General features: G+C 44.0%; 1 protein-coding gene across 3 annotated transcripts in view; it reads right to left on the minus strand.

The window, feature by feature from the left end:
• ppp2r2ba (protein phosphatase 2, regulatory subunit B, beta a) overlaps nt 1-15,879 on the minus strand; it is a 43,470-nt gene that overhangs the window by 15,014 nt on the left and 12,577 nt on the right. The window contains exon 1 of one of the 3 annotated variants that reach the window (XM_018675528.2): nt 4,461-6,038. The exons of the other annotated variants lie outside the window; for them this stretch is intronic. Within the exon in view, the coding sequence (XP_018531044.1) occupies nt 4,461-4,530 (70 nt within the window). The 5' untranslated portion in view covers nt 4,531-6,038. Of the gene's footprint in view, nt 1-4,460; nt 6,039-15,879 lie in introns of those variants that run through there. 3 annotated transcript variants of the gene reach the window in all.

Consider the following 15,879-nt stretch of genomic DNA (forward strand, 5'->3'; position numbering starts at 1 on the left):
GAGACAAAGTGTGTGTGCATGTGTGAGTGTTTTAGCTGCACACATGTGTGCGTCTTCCTTTGTGCATGTACGTATGCATATGTGCGTGCGTGTGCTTTTCTGTACCCCCACTCTCCCCACTGGGAGTTGAGGGTGAAATGGGCGAGACGTGTTACTGCTTCACTTCTCACACTTCATTAACACATCGGCGTGGCACACATCTGACTACAGACACAACACAGGACAGGGCGAAACAGAAGAAGAGGAGAGACAGTGAGAGAGAGTGAAATAAGTGATTGATTCCTGCAAGCACTAAGCTCAAGACCAAGAGGGATCATTTCAAATGCTTGTTATTTGGTATTCTCTTAGAAATTGAAGATGTAGGGGGAGGGGGGGGGCATGGAGAATTATAATCCACCACCAAAACAAAAGCTCAGCTGTCTCTCCCTCTCTATCTGTCTGTCTGTCTGTGTTGCTTTGGTGCAATCCCTTTCATCTTCCTTGTTTTCAAGGCTGGGATGAATCAAAGACGAGAATGCCGCTGCCGTACAGACTGAAATCCTGTATCCACTGTGACCTTATCACCGAAACACGAAGCATCTTCGAGTGACGCTGCTTCCTCGACACAGGAATTAGCTATCAAAACTTACAAATGTATCCCATTATAAAGTCCAGAAAGGTCAAACACTGCTTAGCCTGCAGGCTAGCAGTGCACTGCACCGAATGACTCGCGTACAATACATCTATCACAGCAGCACCTCAGATCCACTGACCAGGAGGCTGTTTTGCAGTTGAGAAATAGGATATTTTTGTAATCATCCTACAGTAGCAACACCACGGGTATTCTTTAATAAATTCTCATTAAATTTTCATGGAGCCACAGACTTAATAAGAAGCTAATCAGGGGATGAAAGCAGCTGCTGAATAAGGAGTGTGACTCGCCCCAACTTCACAGCTTGCCATTAAGCACCCGCCACCCCTGCACCCCTCCACCCCCATATACACACACACACATAGGCATTATCTTTCTTGTGCTATGTGCCGAGGCGGGGCTCTGCGTTTTGAGTGTTTCGTAGTGAATAATAGATGGGACCTGGGGGTATGGTGGGCTAAGTCTTTTTTTATGCCGGGGTCCTAAAGTGTGGCCCCAGGCCGTTTGCCTTGGCACAAGCAACCCAAGCTCGGCTCAGCTCTCATCAGCAGCGGCAATAAAGGCTGTGAGCTCTCTGTTTACGGGACTGCATCAGTATTCAGAGGGGCCAGAGGGGTCACATCACACACAAGCTTGTACTTGCATCAGACAGACGTATAAGCAGCAAAGGCAAGAGAGAGAAAGAGAGAGAGAGAGAAAGAGGGGGCAGGGGAGAGAAGCAGGAAGGGATTACATGTCCTAGCAATAGATCTTCAGGTCATTGTTCCGGTGGCTAAATTGTAAAGGACCAGAAATCAATACCAAAGCAGACGTTAGGTTAGGTCCTGCCTCACAGCGAGGGAGCTATTTACATTTTTACACCCAATGTGGTGTTCTGTTATTTGACGATTTCGTCCATTGTGGAACACATTCAAGGTGGAGATTATGAAAATTAACTGAGACCCATGTCGCAGGAGTGTAACAGTCCATTGACTCAACAGTGAGACACACGCACAGCCCAGAACCATCCATCCTATCACCATTAGCAGTGTGTCATCAGCAGGCGACTGGCGAATGCAAATGAGACTGGAGTGTAATTTTCTTTCATCTCGACAACAATGATGTTTCTGGAAAAATTTGCTTCGAGGTTGAGGAGAGTTTGAAATTTCACACTCAAGTACAGCGTAGATGACCAGCAAAGCTTTGCTCACATCAGCGTGTGTGCACACAGAGTCGATGTAACCGCCCACAGACCCACTGAGGCGTGGGATTGGTGCGAGGCAAAGGTCAGCGCGAGTGACATCATTAAAATGTGACATCATTAAAGTGTCCTGCTGCTGTGGGCAAGCACAGCCTGAGGGAAATCCTCACCAGGTCGCCGCCACTCATCAGGGACCTGTGTATGTATGTATGTGTGAGTGTGAGTGTGTGTGTGTGTGTGGTCTGATTGGACTGGGCCTGATGGAACATGGGCACTTTGGTGAATTTATGAGGAGAGGTGATGGGCCCAGACACCGGCCCGTATGATCTTTGGCTGCAGACTGACTTCATACCATTTAGGAGACAAGGATTGAGAGAGTGAATGGACACACACACACACACACTAATTTGTGATATATGAGGTGTGACGATCAGTCATAAATTATAGCCATAAAAAATAACAAAAGTAGACTCTCCTTGTTTGAAAAGGCGCAGATGGGCCACAGACTAGACAGTCTCCTGCTTTGAGGAGACACATTTTACAACCTGTATACTCTAATCCACTTTCTGGTGATCAAATGAATGAGAAAGTGTGAAGGAGTGAGCCAGAGAGGAGGAGAGACAGGGAGAAGCTGGAAGAAGCTCCCCTCCTGTTTTTCATCTCAGCGCACACATCAAACAAAGATATCCATCACACCCACTCCCGCCCCCACTTCACTTCCTCTCGCTATGAACCAGTGGCTGTGTGTTTAGCAGTGACAGGGAATCATCTGTAAGTGCCGGGAGCTGAGCAAATGATGATGCTCTCATGTATTTAAATGAAGAGAGAAAAAAAGAGAAAACATTGAGATAAGCACCAGGAGAAGCTGTGACTTTGTCTCTCCTCCAACCTGCAGTAGCATCAGTAACCTGAGCTGATGGCAAAATGCAAGAAGCCATTGTGGCTCTGACCCACCCTGCAGCCACACATAACCTCCAACAACCTCTCTTCCACACTAGCTTTCTGTCCTGGAGGTGCTGTTTGATTGCTCAGTTATGGGATGCTCTATCATATTTCAAATTAAAATCTGTTCCTATTTTGTCTGATTTAGTTTCTTTTTAAGCCTTATGGTGGGTGGGTGGTAAAAATGTGTCTGGTGTGAAATGGAAAGGCTTCCCCACTGCTGCAGAGACTATTAATACAACTGACCAGTCTTCATGGAATTTAAGCTAAACAATAAAAACATTCCAAATGTCTGCACCATACTTAATTATTTGTTAAGAATAGAGTGATTATTGAGAGGAAGATAGAGGAGCTACAATTAGAATGATTAGAAAATCATTTTTGTCAACTGTTTTGATAATCAATTTCTCATTTTAGTCCTTTTTCAAGCAAACAAGCTGAATACTCATTAATTACAGTGTCTCAAAGGCAAGAAAGCAATGCTTCTCTTTGTCATTTACAACAGTGAACTAAATCTCTTTAGGGTTTTGGGCTGTTGATTGAATAAAACAAGTAATTTGAACACAATCACCTTTGGCTGCATTGAAATGATTGAATTTTTCATATTTCATTGTCATTGAATCCAGAAGATAATCAGCAAATTCATTGGTAATGAAAGTAATTGTTAGATGAAGCCCTAGAAGGAAGTTGATATCTTACTGATATCAGCAGCTACTGTCCATAACCGATCTGCATGATCTGTACACGGGGACTGAGGTAGTACTGAGGTCAATGATAACCTTTACCTGCAGTGTTTTGTGTTGATCAGTGACAGAAGCAGCAGACAGGTGGGGCTGATTGGTGGAACATGAGGAAACTATTAAGCATCAAACAGTTAACAGGCTGATAATGAAGAGGCTGATGTGTAGTCAATGAGGGGGAAACACACTCATGCGCAGGAGCAGCATTTATAGCTCTGCAACAGCCATTGTTCAACGCTTGGTTATGTAGATGTACAGTAAAAAGGTGTGTGTGTGTGTGAGTGTGTGTGTGTGTGTGTGTGTGAGAGAGAGAGAGAGAGAGAGAGAGAGAGATCCATATATCAATGTGCTGCCTCCTAAAATTAGGCCACCTTCCCTCTCTCTGTCTCATTCTTTCAACAAGTGAACACAGAATGAGGAAAATACATTTTTTTCCCCTCATCATTTATTGATCGTCACTGCATCACATGTTCTCTATAGACTCCAGACGCTGAAGCAGCTGTACAGGAGGCTTTATTCCCTTGCTGTTTGTAGTCCATACAGATTAAAGCCCTGATTCCCTCTGGTCAGGATAGCCATCCTAAAATAGCAGGTATAATGGGAAGCCACATCATTATGTCCTGCTATTGACACCACATACTAACCTACAGACTGAGTGTTTATGTCAAATGACCAGAATATCCCGCTTCATAGCAGCATGTGGAGTGATAAAACTCGTTTTAAATAACCTTTATGTACTTCATGCAGGCCAAGGAGCCTAGCACACGGATATTTATCTGCCATGATATTTTCTTAATAGTTCTTTTTCTGATTGCTTTAATGATCCTATACAGTGATTTATTTTTGCTGTGATATTAGCATCCCTCTAGCTACAGCCTCAGGTTATTTGCAGTGCCGGTGAAACAGCTTAGTACCAGTCTTTCCCCCCTTATTTCTTTTTTTCTTCAACATCATCGGTTTTAAATACCTTCGGTTGCATAGTTGTGGTCGCGAAGGAAGCTGTTGTTGATTTTCCGGGTGTCACTCTCCTCCTCCATTGATAAATCGGCTGGTTCGGGATCCTGAAAGCGGCAGACCTGCTCCCATCCTGCCCTGGTACCGTCAGCAGGCGGGCTGTGGGACCAGCGGGGGGCCTGTCATGGCTCCAGATCTCCGGTGTAATCAACACAATCACGATCAAATAGGACCTGTGATGATGAGGGTGATGATGATGATGATGATTATGATGATGATGATGCACGGGCAGGTCCTGTCCACACCTCACCAGGACGCATCCAACAGCCTCCGCCGTACGCGACGCAGCGACAGTGGCCGATTCCAACAGTGGATTTAAAAGCCTAATTATTAAAGCGCATTACGTCCTCCGCTTCAGATCATTCACCGGAACGTGTTTATCTCCCAAGAAATATTAAAATACGTACATTATCGCCGCAGAGCGCCGGTACAGCTGGTCAAAAAAAAAAATGAAAGAAATGTTATGTCTTCTTGAAGGTGGCTGAACCCGCAGCAGCGCACTCCGCAAATCTCTTTTGGAGGATTTGAGTTTAGGGAGGCTAGATTTGCCCCCTCCCAGTGCCAGCGGGGCGGGCGGGATTATGCGTCAACAAGCTTGCTCCGATCACTTCAGTATTTTCCATGTCAGACTCTCCAGAGTTTGCACGTTCGCCTCTCTGTCTCCAGATCCCCCTGCAGAAGTCTCCCCCCTCTGCCTGTCTCTCTCATTCATTCACTCATTCAGTCATCGGAGCGGACCCGGCGCCTGTGAATTCCGGCAGCTCAGCTGACTCACTGTGCCGGGATAGCGCAGAGCTGTGCTGTAGTTACCCACTGTGTCTCTCACTGCTGCTGCTGCTGCTGCTGCGCTTCAGCAGAGGAGGGCCCCTCCCATGCTGCCCGGCGGCTGGCGCTTTAAAAACCACAAGCAGCAAATGTGACGCTCAGTCGAACCACCACCACCACCACCACCATCATCATCAGCAGCAGCAGCACCAGCATCTGAGGAAGAGTTGAAAATCTGTTCACCCACATCCTGATGACCACCAACCATGTTCGTGCGTGTAAAGCCGACAGCTGCCTTATGGCCTGGTAGCAGGTTGCCTCTTAAGCCTGGCAGATCCTGCATCGCCATCCCTCCACCCTGCCGCAGAGGCATCTATACATTGTCAGAGCAAATTGAGCATCATAAGCTCAACTTCCAATCCCCCACCTCTCTGCGTTTAACAGCCACTTCCCCAAATAGCATCTATTCATGCCAGAAGACAAGGGATGCTTTATGAGATGTGTTATAAGAAGTGCATGACATGGCACATTTTCAGTCCAGAGTGTGAGCATGAAGTTCAGATTCAGAGATATCAGGAGGGCACAAAGGGGAGGCAGAGGGAGGGATGAGCTGAGTAGAGGAGAGGACTGGAAAGGAGAGAGCGACAGAGAGGGCCAGAGAGAAGGAGGAAGAAAATGACAAATACCCAGACGCTGATTAATTAGATTAGTAGGGCCGCCGTCTGCGCCTCTTTCTGGAAAGATCTCATTTCCATGCTGAGTTTAATAACACCACACACAACGAGCCTTCCTGCGGTCAACCCATAATCTTTGATGAGTGTGTATATGTGTGTGTGTGCTGAATCAGGGTGGCTGCGTGTGCTGGCAGTGCATCCCTGCCCTTATCTACTCACTTTACCCTAAATCTCTCTGGTTCCACAAAGGGACTGGGTATCTCCCCCTGCACGAGCCTCAACACACATCAACAGCAGCAATAAAGAGATTGTGGAGCCCCCTCTCCTAAATGCATTAGCTCTCTAATCCATGGGACCATTTGCACATCCAATCCTCTGCTTCTGTACTAATGGGGATCTGGCTGTGAGAGAGGCAGGCTTCTCATAGAAAAAAAAAACAAAAAAAACAGGGCCCTTCCTACACATGCTATTTTACACCCCATCACCCTCCAACCTCCATCTCCATTGGAATACATTACAGGGCATTATCCATGCAGGGGGATAATGAAGGCTGCCGGAGCGTCAGTGAAGGCCCGTGATTCACATGCTTCCATATTTACAGTCCTCTGCTCCCCTAATGAAATCTGCAGAGAAACTCCGCCATCCTTGACCCTCTCAGATCTGACTGAGTGGTCAGCCGTGTTTCCCGTCTCTATCAATATTTAAACAGGGCCTGCGAGGACAAAAGAAACACGGCGGCGGCGTTCCTCTACCACAAAGAACTTCGGCTAAGTTACAGCTGAGCGGCAAGACCGAATGAAATCGAAATGGAATCAGCGAAACAATAGATTTAGAAGAATGAAGCAGCACGGATGAGAGGTTCAGGTTTGTCAGATTTTGTTGGGAGATGAGGGGTGTGGAGTGGGGGGGGGGGATTATGAGGCAGAGAGACAGGCAGGCAGATGAAGGGCAGGAGTGGCAGTTAAAGGCACAGACATATTTGACTGTATAATGAAGGAATAAGTGGAGGATGCTGCTCTGAGCCAGGGCCTGGGATCAATGCTGCCTCTCTAATAACATTCACCCTCTCCCTCCCCACCTCTGTCCCGTTCCCTGCGCATATATACCAATCTCCCCTCCCCTTATCCCCCCTTTCATTTTCACTCTCCCAGTTCCCCCCTCTGTCAGTCTTCAAAATGTGCCCACACTGGCTCCTGAACCATGTAGAAAGCACCTCAGAGCAACAGCACTGATTGGAAACCAGTTTGGCTTGTTAAATCACATGACCTAACAAGTGATCCCAGGTTGCTACACACACACTCACACACACATACACATTCTCAAAGCCTTTACTCAAAAAGCCTCAAGTTTGTGCACCCCATTGGCTCATTTAATGACCCCCTCCTCCAGACCTCCAGCTACTTGTTCTCCTCTGCTACCTCACTTCTCTTGTTCATTACACCCCATCTCGCACTCTGCTGGGTAAGAGACCAGTGACAGCGCGTCTGCAACCCAGCTGCTGTGTGTCAGACTTGCAGGAAATGCTCGGGGGGCCACCAGAATTGGAGAGCGTGTCCTCAATTCTCCTCGATCGTATGGACAAAGTGGGTTAAATTAGGCTCTAGCAGAACCAAACATAGGGACACAATCACATGGCAATGATATTTTAGTCATGCCCAATTGCTTTCCTTGATGTGTGGTAATTGCTTGACCTGGGGATGCCGGTGTGAGGCTACAGGCGGCAAAGACGCAGTCTGCATACCAAGCAACATACATGAGCACATGCTTGCGCATGTAGTATGGATATTTGACTACAGAGCAGCTGCACAGCACAGTCATACTCCACCTTCACGGCAGCTCTCTCATATCTCAGAATTGCAGTCAATGTTATATATTGACCACTGGATAATGTCTGGTTTAAATAGGCTGAGATATTGATCATCTTCATCCAGTTAATCCAACAAATGCAAGGTTTTGGCAGATCAATCCAAAATCTATTTAAGACCTATATTGTTAATCATATTTTGAAATAAATACTGGAGCAGCTGAAAGTGGAAGACTTATTATTGCGCAGTAATTTATATTGACTTGTAATAATTCAATTGTCAACAGTTTTTTCATCAAAACACTAACACAAAAATGTGTGCAGGTAGGAGGAGTAGAGGAACATACGGAGAAAATCCTCTAACAGTGTATTTTACATTGTGATATTAATGTATATAGTGATATAGTAACATTTCTGTGCTGTCTTTACTATTTATGGATAAAATAACCGGATAGGAATGTGTTTATGGTGAATAAAGTACCTGGCAAATCATCATCACACATCATTACATTATTACATTATTACATTATTACATTATTTCTGCAAAAATCAACAAGACTAAGAGTACAGCCATGCTAGCATCGCTGTGAGGCACACAGTTGGTTTGAACTACATGCCAATAGTCACAGTGACAATGCTAACACACTGATGTTTACCATCATAATTTTGCTTGTTAGCATGCTAACACTTGCTGATTAGCACTAAATGAAAATGTACAGCTGAGAGATGTGATTTGTTTTAAAACCAAAGTAGTGGACAAAATTAAATTTTGACCTGATGATGGTGCTGGATGAAAAATTAATGGATCGCAAAAGTGATTACAATTCATCCTGAGGGGGACATGAACCACACATTTCAACCTCATTGTGGTAATAGAGGAAATGTCGGGGGGGTCACCAAAGTTATTAGGATTCTTCCTCTGGGGACCATGAATGTCTGTGCAAAATTTCATGGCAATCAATCTCCCAGCTGTTGAGATATTTCAGTCTGGGCAAAAAGTTGTGGACCAACTGACCAACACTGCCATTCATAGACCCAATGTCTATGGCATGGATCTATATGGTCATAAAGCATTCCTGATTTATAATGTTGCACCCAATGTTTTAATGCAGCCAGAGATTAACATTAGTGGCTAACAGACTGTAAATGATATGGCAAAATATCAGATGGTAGACAGAGGAAGAGTATATACCATCATAGTGCCAAACTCTATGTCAGATGCACAGTAAGCATGATAAAACTGAGAAATATTAAATGGTGGAGAAAACACAGAGGATTCAGTATCAGAGGAGTGAAAGCCAGTACTAAGATTCAACTCGATGCAATCTGTCACTTCATTTATGTCAAGGTTTATTGTATAGCCACTAAATGTCACAGTACGCAAATATGCCATAAATTAGTATCTAAATGGCACAATTAATGTTATAGGGTGCTTTCTATGAAAAAGCCATTTTGACACAATTTGACATAATAAAATATAGAATACAATTTTAAAAGTGACTTTCTACATTTTTGTTGGACAAGGATCAAACCAGTGAGTGAAATAATACAGTAAAGCCTATTTAGCAGTTGAGCTGATTTAATATGACATCTCTAAGTCAGACAAGCTGTATCAGAGTGCACCAGCTGAGCTACAGAGTCGTCATGGTTATAATTTTCACTGCCTGTTCGCTGGTTTTAGATCTTCTTCTCCGTGTTACCAAACAAATCGGGATGATCATCATTCAGTAGCATGAGATTCTCCCTTCAAACATTCATTGCCTTCCATTAGCCATGCAACCCACCCTGGCATTAAGAGAAGCTAAACACATGGGGGTAATAGGATTGCCCTGGCAGTCCATCTGTCAGGGGACTGAGCAGCAGCAAACCATGGGGATGCAACACCCTGCCCTGGATACACCTGCTTAGTCTGCCCTTTCTTTGCACTCTTCTCCAGAGATATTTATTCAGTATTAAAACATAACCTCTCTGAGAGTAAAACACAGACGTTCCAGTATGTAAATGCCATAAGGAGTAAGTAAAATGCTGGAAAATACACACACTACTGGGAGTTTACAACCTCCTGTCTTTACAAATGATAAAACACAGCTACTGCTCTGTTAATAGAGTACAGATGGAGATACGTGGCAGTATAGCTGGTGAATGAATGGAGCGCAAAACAGGGTGGGGGAGGGATACGGAGGAGAAAGGAGGGCCTGCGAGAGAGAAACAGAGAAAGATAAAAAGATGGATGTATAGTTTTGGTAGAGGGCATTAAATCAAGCCTAGAGGCTGTCCCTAAATCAGCAGGCTTTACTCTTGGTGTCATTCCAATTACATCAGGATGAGACTAATGCTCCATTGCACAGAGACTTCAGACCAGCAGGATTGGATTTTCTGTTTCCCCCTGACTCTCCTTTCCCCTCCCCCCCAACCCTCCCCCCTCGGTCTGCCTCCCTTGATAATGAATTAATTGAAAAGAATGCATGTACAATGATTAACACAGGACGGAGCATTTTGGATGAAAATTAATCAACTGAAATGATTCTGTTTTGCGGCAACACAGTTATTTCACCAGCTCAGGTACCTCAAGGGTGTACAGCACACCTGACCCATATGGATGTCTACATATGCTGACACCCTATCATAAAACACACACACACACATAGGCGCAATCGTTTCTGCTGCAATGTTATTAGCAGTAGTAGCCTAAAGGTGAAGAAGCATGCACACAGTGTGGAGTCAGATGTGTTTTGTGAATATACAGACTCGTCTCGCTGAGAGGAAATGATGCCACTTAACAGAAAATCATTGTATTGTACCTCTCTGGTTGCTAGGAAACTGCAATTGAACTGGCATTGCAATGCAGCACAACAGCTGTCTACACAATTGGACAATTAAGATCTTAAAATGTCATTATGATGGTCATATTCATCTCAATAAAGGTTCAAGCGCGTCCCAACACGTTCTCTACCAGTTGGGTTAATGGGCCGAACATGAGGAGTTCATGTTCGGAGTGAAGCTGGGTTTCATTAGCGGAATGATCAGTGATGCATTAAGAGAAAGGACACGGAAATACAACTAAGCACTGTACCATTTGTGTTGCTCAGAAAAGCTTGGACAGTGTGTGTGTTGTTAAGTATGCTATATTTATCCTACAGCACTTTCCTCTCTGTGGACAGATGAAAGACCGGCATGTGGAAAGTAGGTTAAGCAGGTTAGTGAGTGACTACAAAGCCACCTCCCCATACATGACCAGGGATCCATGCACAGCTTATGTTCAGGACCGTGGACAGCTCTTCGCAGAGCAGACGCTGAGGCAAACAGAAAATGACTTGGAAATAGGTTAAAGGGAAAATCTACTCTAAAAAGGGAAGTCATATGTAGCAGTTCATGATATTGCACAGCTCAGTTTAATGATAATTATTTAATGTAAAAACCAGTCCTGGAGCTGCATCATACGAGCACCAGAACCAGTGAATAAAAAATGAAACAACCCCGAGAACATTATATCAGCACTCACGATAATTTTAGTGGAATAAGCAGACATTTTTCAGTTCACTGAAATTTAAAGAAAACTTCGACAAAAACTCCATGAGCCCGAGGAGTCAGTCAGTATCAGTGTCGATGCACCAGCTCCATAAGTCACATTATTAATTCATATTTGAAGCTTAATGAGAGAATTGTCTTTGTTTATAGATGCCAGTATGATTTTCAATATTTCACATTTTTGTTGTTACATATAAGTACTGTAGACTCAGCAAATCTTCCCAATCATGGAAAATGTAAATTTTTTTCAAAATGTATTCACTATAGAGCTGATTATTAATCAATTGGTTGATCCACAGAAAATACATTTGCAATAATTTTGATAATCATTCACATTTTGAAGCAAAAATGCTAATAAAATTCACTGGATGCTGGTTTTCTTTGTCCTCTATGATATTAATTTGAAATTCTTGGGGTTTTGAACAGTAATTTGGACAAAAAAAACATTGGTATGTGCTAATATTGGCTTTGTTAACAGTTATCAACCTATCTGCAAATAAGATGACATTCACCGAAGGCAGTGGGTGATGTTTATCTGTTGTGTCGCCTCAGTTTTGCACTGGCTAAATGTTGTGTTGGTTATTTTTTCGGTAGTCTACCCAGCAGCAGATTTGGAGAAGATCCAGTGGGTGGTACTGTAACCATGTATAACAGCCACCAGCTGACAAGAAGGTAAAATTACAGGTTGTTTTATTAATTTGTATAATTAAATTTGTGCTCATTCAAACATCAGAGTTGGGATGGGCTATTGGCCAAATTGTTATTTTGAACATCCGTATTGGCACGGGTTTTCAGAATTGGTGCAGTTTTAAATTTACTGTCACAAAGACAAAGAAAATAACCTGTTTAAAATAAATTACTTAAATGATTAACTGGTTATCAATATAGTTGCCGATTAATTTTTCGTCCATTTACTAATCGATTAACCTGCAAGCCATTTCAGGCACAATCAGCATATTAATTAAAATAATCATTTGTTGTCCTTGTATTCATATCCACTGCAGGAGAACATAGCAAAACTACAGTATATGGCTTTAATCAATTTGAGAATTAAACAGCTGAATCACCCTGTCTTGTAACAGCCATGTATAGGTAATCATTATATCAGGCAGCCTGTGTCTACGCAGGAAGAGTTAATGTTGCTAATAAGAACAGCAGCAGTGTGGAAAAAGCCTGACCCCAAATCTGAACACGTTCCCTCCCTTTTTCTCGGTACAGCTTGCCAGAGAGGGTTCCCTGCAGCCATTCAGTCATGTTTCAACCAGCCCCATGTGACAACAGAACATGTTCTCTGCGCACCTCGGCTCAAGACCCCCCCCACACACACACACTTAAACACACAAAAAAGCACACACTGCTTTATTACAATAGTCCACACACGCACTCCGTCAACAACAAAGACAAACACATGCGAGCGTGTCACACTTAGAGGCTGTAATCTCCAGGAAAATCCCATTTGGCAGAGCAGCTGCCAGCGTGGATCACAGATAGACTGGAGTCGTGGTGCCCACAGGGTGGCAAGCTGTCCATCCACACTTTTCTATCAGCTAGACACACACAAACACACACACGCACACGTTTGAAGATGAGCTTAAGGTGGGATCAGCCCCTACCACTGTGGCAATAAATTCATGCCACTTGTTTTAATAGAAACATGTCGATGGGCTAACCCAGCCGCTTTCTCATTTGAACAGGGCTTCGTTTCTATTGCTCAATTTATTGATCTGGCATGAGCGATCTCTGTTGCAAAGTAGCCTCAGGGACTCGCCATTTCTGACATAGCAGAGTGAAAGGAGACTGGCTGGCAAAAGTGGTCTGTCCATCTGTCTGTTTATCATGCTGGATGTCTGTCAAAAACACTTTCCTCTGTTGATGTGAAATGATAGGAAATTATATAGATTATAAAATCTTAATATTTAATGGGCACTAATGTTTTTTTAATCTATCTATCTATCTATCTATCTATCTATCTATCTATCTATCTATCTATCTATATTTTTCAAAGTATACACACACAATCAAATAGAGATGAAATAGAACGTAAGTCACATGAGCAAAGGCACCTCAGCATTTAAAAGAGCTGATCTTAGAGCACCACCATCTGGCAAAAGGAAATATTACATGCAGTGATGAGACTGGCTCCACAGAATAAATCAATCAAGTAGAAGTCAATGCAACTCTGCCTGCCCATACTGGACACATAGTCCTTTCTCTCCCTGAATTCAATGGAAGTGATAGGGGACAAACGTCCTGTGTTAAGTGTTAAGCTCAGCTGAGGATCATATGAGGCTTCAGCAGTGTGAGTTAACCAAATCAAGTAGCCATCTTCAAAAGTTAGTCTTTTTAGTATAAAATTCCCTCTTTGTGTCACTATACAGAGGCTCAGCAAGCACTGTCTGCTGAAGCACAATTTCACAATAAAACTTCACTGAATTTGTCCTGAGAGACATTTTGACATTTTGAAATCGCTTTACAAAAGAATCTGTTGGTGGTCAGTATGGACAGGAGGAAATATAACAACAACCCTTGGGACCATTTATTGAATGTCTCTGCAATTCTCTCTCCCTCATTTCCTGTCAGCTATCTAGTATTGACTCACTGATAAAGCCCTCAAAACAAACATTTAAATCTCACACACAAACAAAAACAACAAGAAAAAGATTAAGTTTGATTTATTTTTTTTAAATGGGGGTCAAATATAAATAAAAATGCAACCTTTAAAACATTTAGGAACTTCGGTTTCTTTTTGCATATCAACCAGACACATTGAGCAATGTTATGTTATACAATATCAGTCCTATGGTATTGGTTGGACACTAATGGAATGACCCTCAAAATAAGCTGTGTGTGTGTGTGTGTGTGTGTGTGTGTGTGTGTGTGTGTGTGTGTGTGTGTGGTTGGTTCACATTTCAGTCAATGCAGGAGGAAGTGTCTTTTTCTGTATCCCAGGGCTATCTTCAGCCACTGTTTTCTACAAGAGGATTGTGCATACGTATGTAGAAACAAGCTCATGTTCGTGCATGTGTCACAAGTGAGCACCGTAGACGTGCTCTCCCTGCACGTGATGTGAGCAGCATCAATATGGGATCCATATTTTGTCCACCCCTGGCTTCAGACACCAAGCAGAACTAATTATTCCGGCAACGCAGAGGTCGCAACCTGCCGGCTGAGGGCCTGAGTGCAGGAGAGCTCTGAGATGAACAGTCTGTGAGAGGTGGAGACATGGGAGCAGCCCTGTGATTTGAGTATTCATCACAGATGTATGAGGTCATATGCATGGGCACACCAGCGAACGCACGCACACACACACACGCACACACACATTTCTGAGGGGATTGGTGCTAAGTGGGCGTCCATCTCCTCAGACAGACGAGCCGGTGAAGCAACCAGAGGAACGAGGAGCGAGACGGGGAGTCGAGCTGGGAGTTGTGCTCTACAGACACGCATCAGTAATCATACAGTGAGCGAGGAGACAGAGGGGATGTTTCTTTCGTGAAACAGCCCCCCCCCCAGTGCCAAGCCTCTCCCTGGTGCAAATCCAGCTCCTGGAATCATCCACACTGCTTAACACTAAGAGCTTTTTCATCAGATAATCACAATTTAAACACTTTTCTCTATCCATTGCTTATTCATTCATTGTTATCTGAATGTAAAAAAAAGTATCAGTCTGAGTTGTGATGACACACACACACACACACACACACAGATCTCACAGTGAATGGCTTAAGTTTGGGGTAAACAGTAAACAGCTCCTGTGCCAGGACAGCTTGGCCTAGCTGCACACCGTCAATACTAATGACATCAGGACACAAAGTATCACTATGGAAACCTGGAGGCCATATCCCACACCCCTCTGTACTACCGGAAGGCTGGAGAAAAAGGCCCGACAGGGGTGGAGAAACAGAGAGAGCGAAGGTAAGAAAAACTGAAAGGCGAGAGCCAAAGGAAGGAGGAAGTGAATGAGAGTCAGGGAGATGAAGAGGGGGAAGAGAGGGGTGAGCCAAATTATCAGAGAGGGAGAGAGAAAAGAGTGTGAGCGGGGTGGGTTGAGGGGTTCAGAAACACTGGTTGAGTTGAAGCTGGTTAGGAGCCAGAGCTGAGAGCTTGGTATGAAAACAGGCAGAGCAGTGTGCCGCAGCCAAGCCTGAGATTCAGCTCTGCTGGAAAAGAGCTCCTTTTTCCCCCCAAATCTGCACTCTCATCTTCTCCCCTCCCCCTGCATCCATCACCCCATCCATCACTCTCTGTATTCTACCGCCTGACCGCCTCTCTTAGACTCAGCAACACTTTCAAACAGGCCAGATGGGCTCAATGAAATACACCCCACTGTCTGCAGCTATCTAAATCACCGTAATGTTACCACTCTCCTGAGCTGCCTTATTTCCAAGTACAGTTTTGCCAAAGTGGCTACTACAGAACTAGCTTAGCACAATGTCACTTTGAGCAGGCCTGGTATGAGGCAATGTGTAGGTCATTACTGATTAAAGGGAGAAAAAAAAAAAGCGTAATGCCTCTCAGGATGGATGGGCCTGGTCATGTCGGGTCTTGGCCCTCAAAAACATTTACTGTAATGTTATTTCCAAGCGTTAAATTGGCTGCTG

This window comes from Lates calcarifer, linkage group LG8 (assembly GCF_001640805.2).
Source record: "Lates calcarifer isolate ASB-BC8 linkage group LG8, TLL_Latcal_v3, whole genome shotgun sequence".
Classification (NCBI taxonomy): Eukaryota; Metazoa; Chordata; class Actinopteri; family Centropomidae; genus Lates; species Lates calcarifer.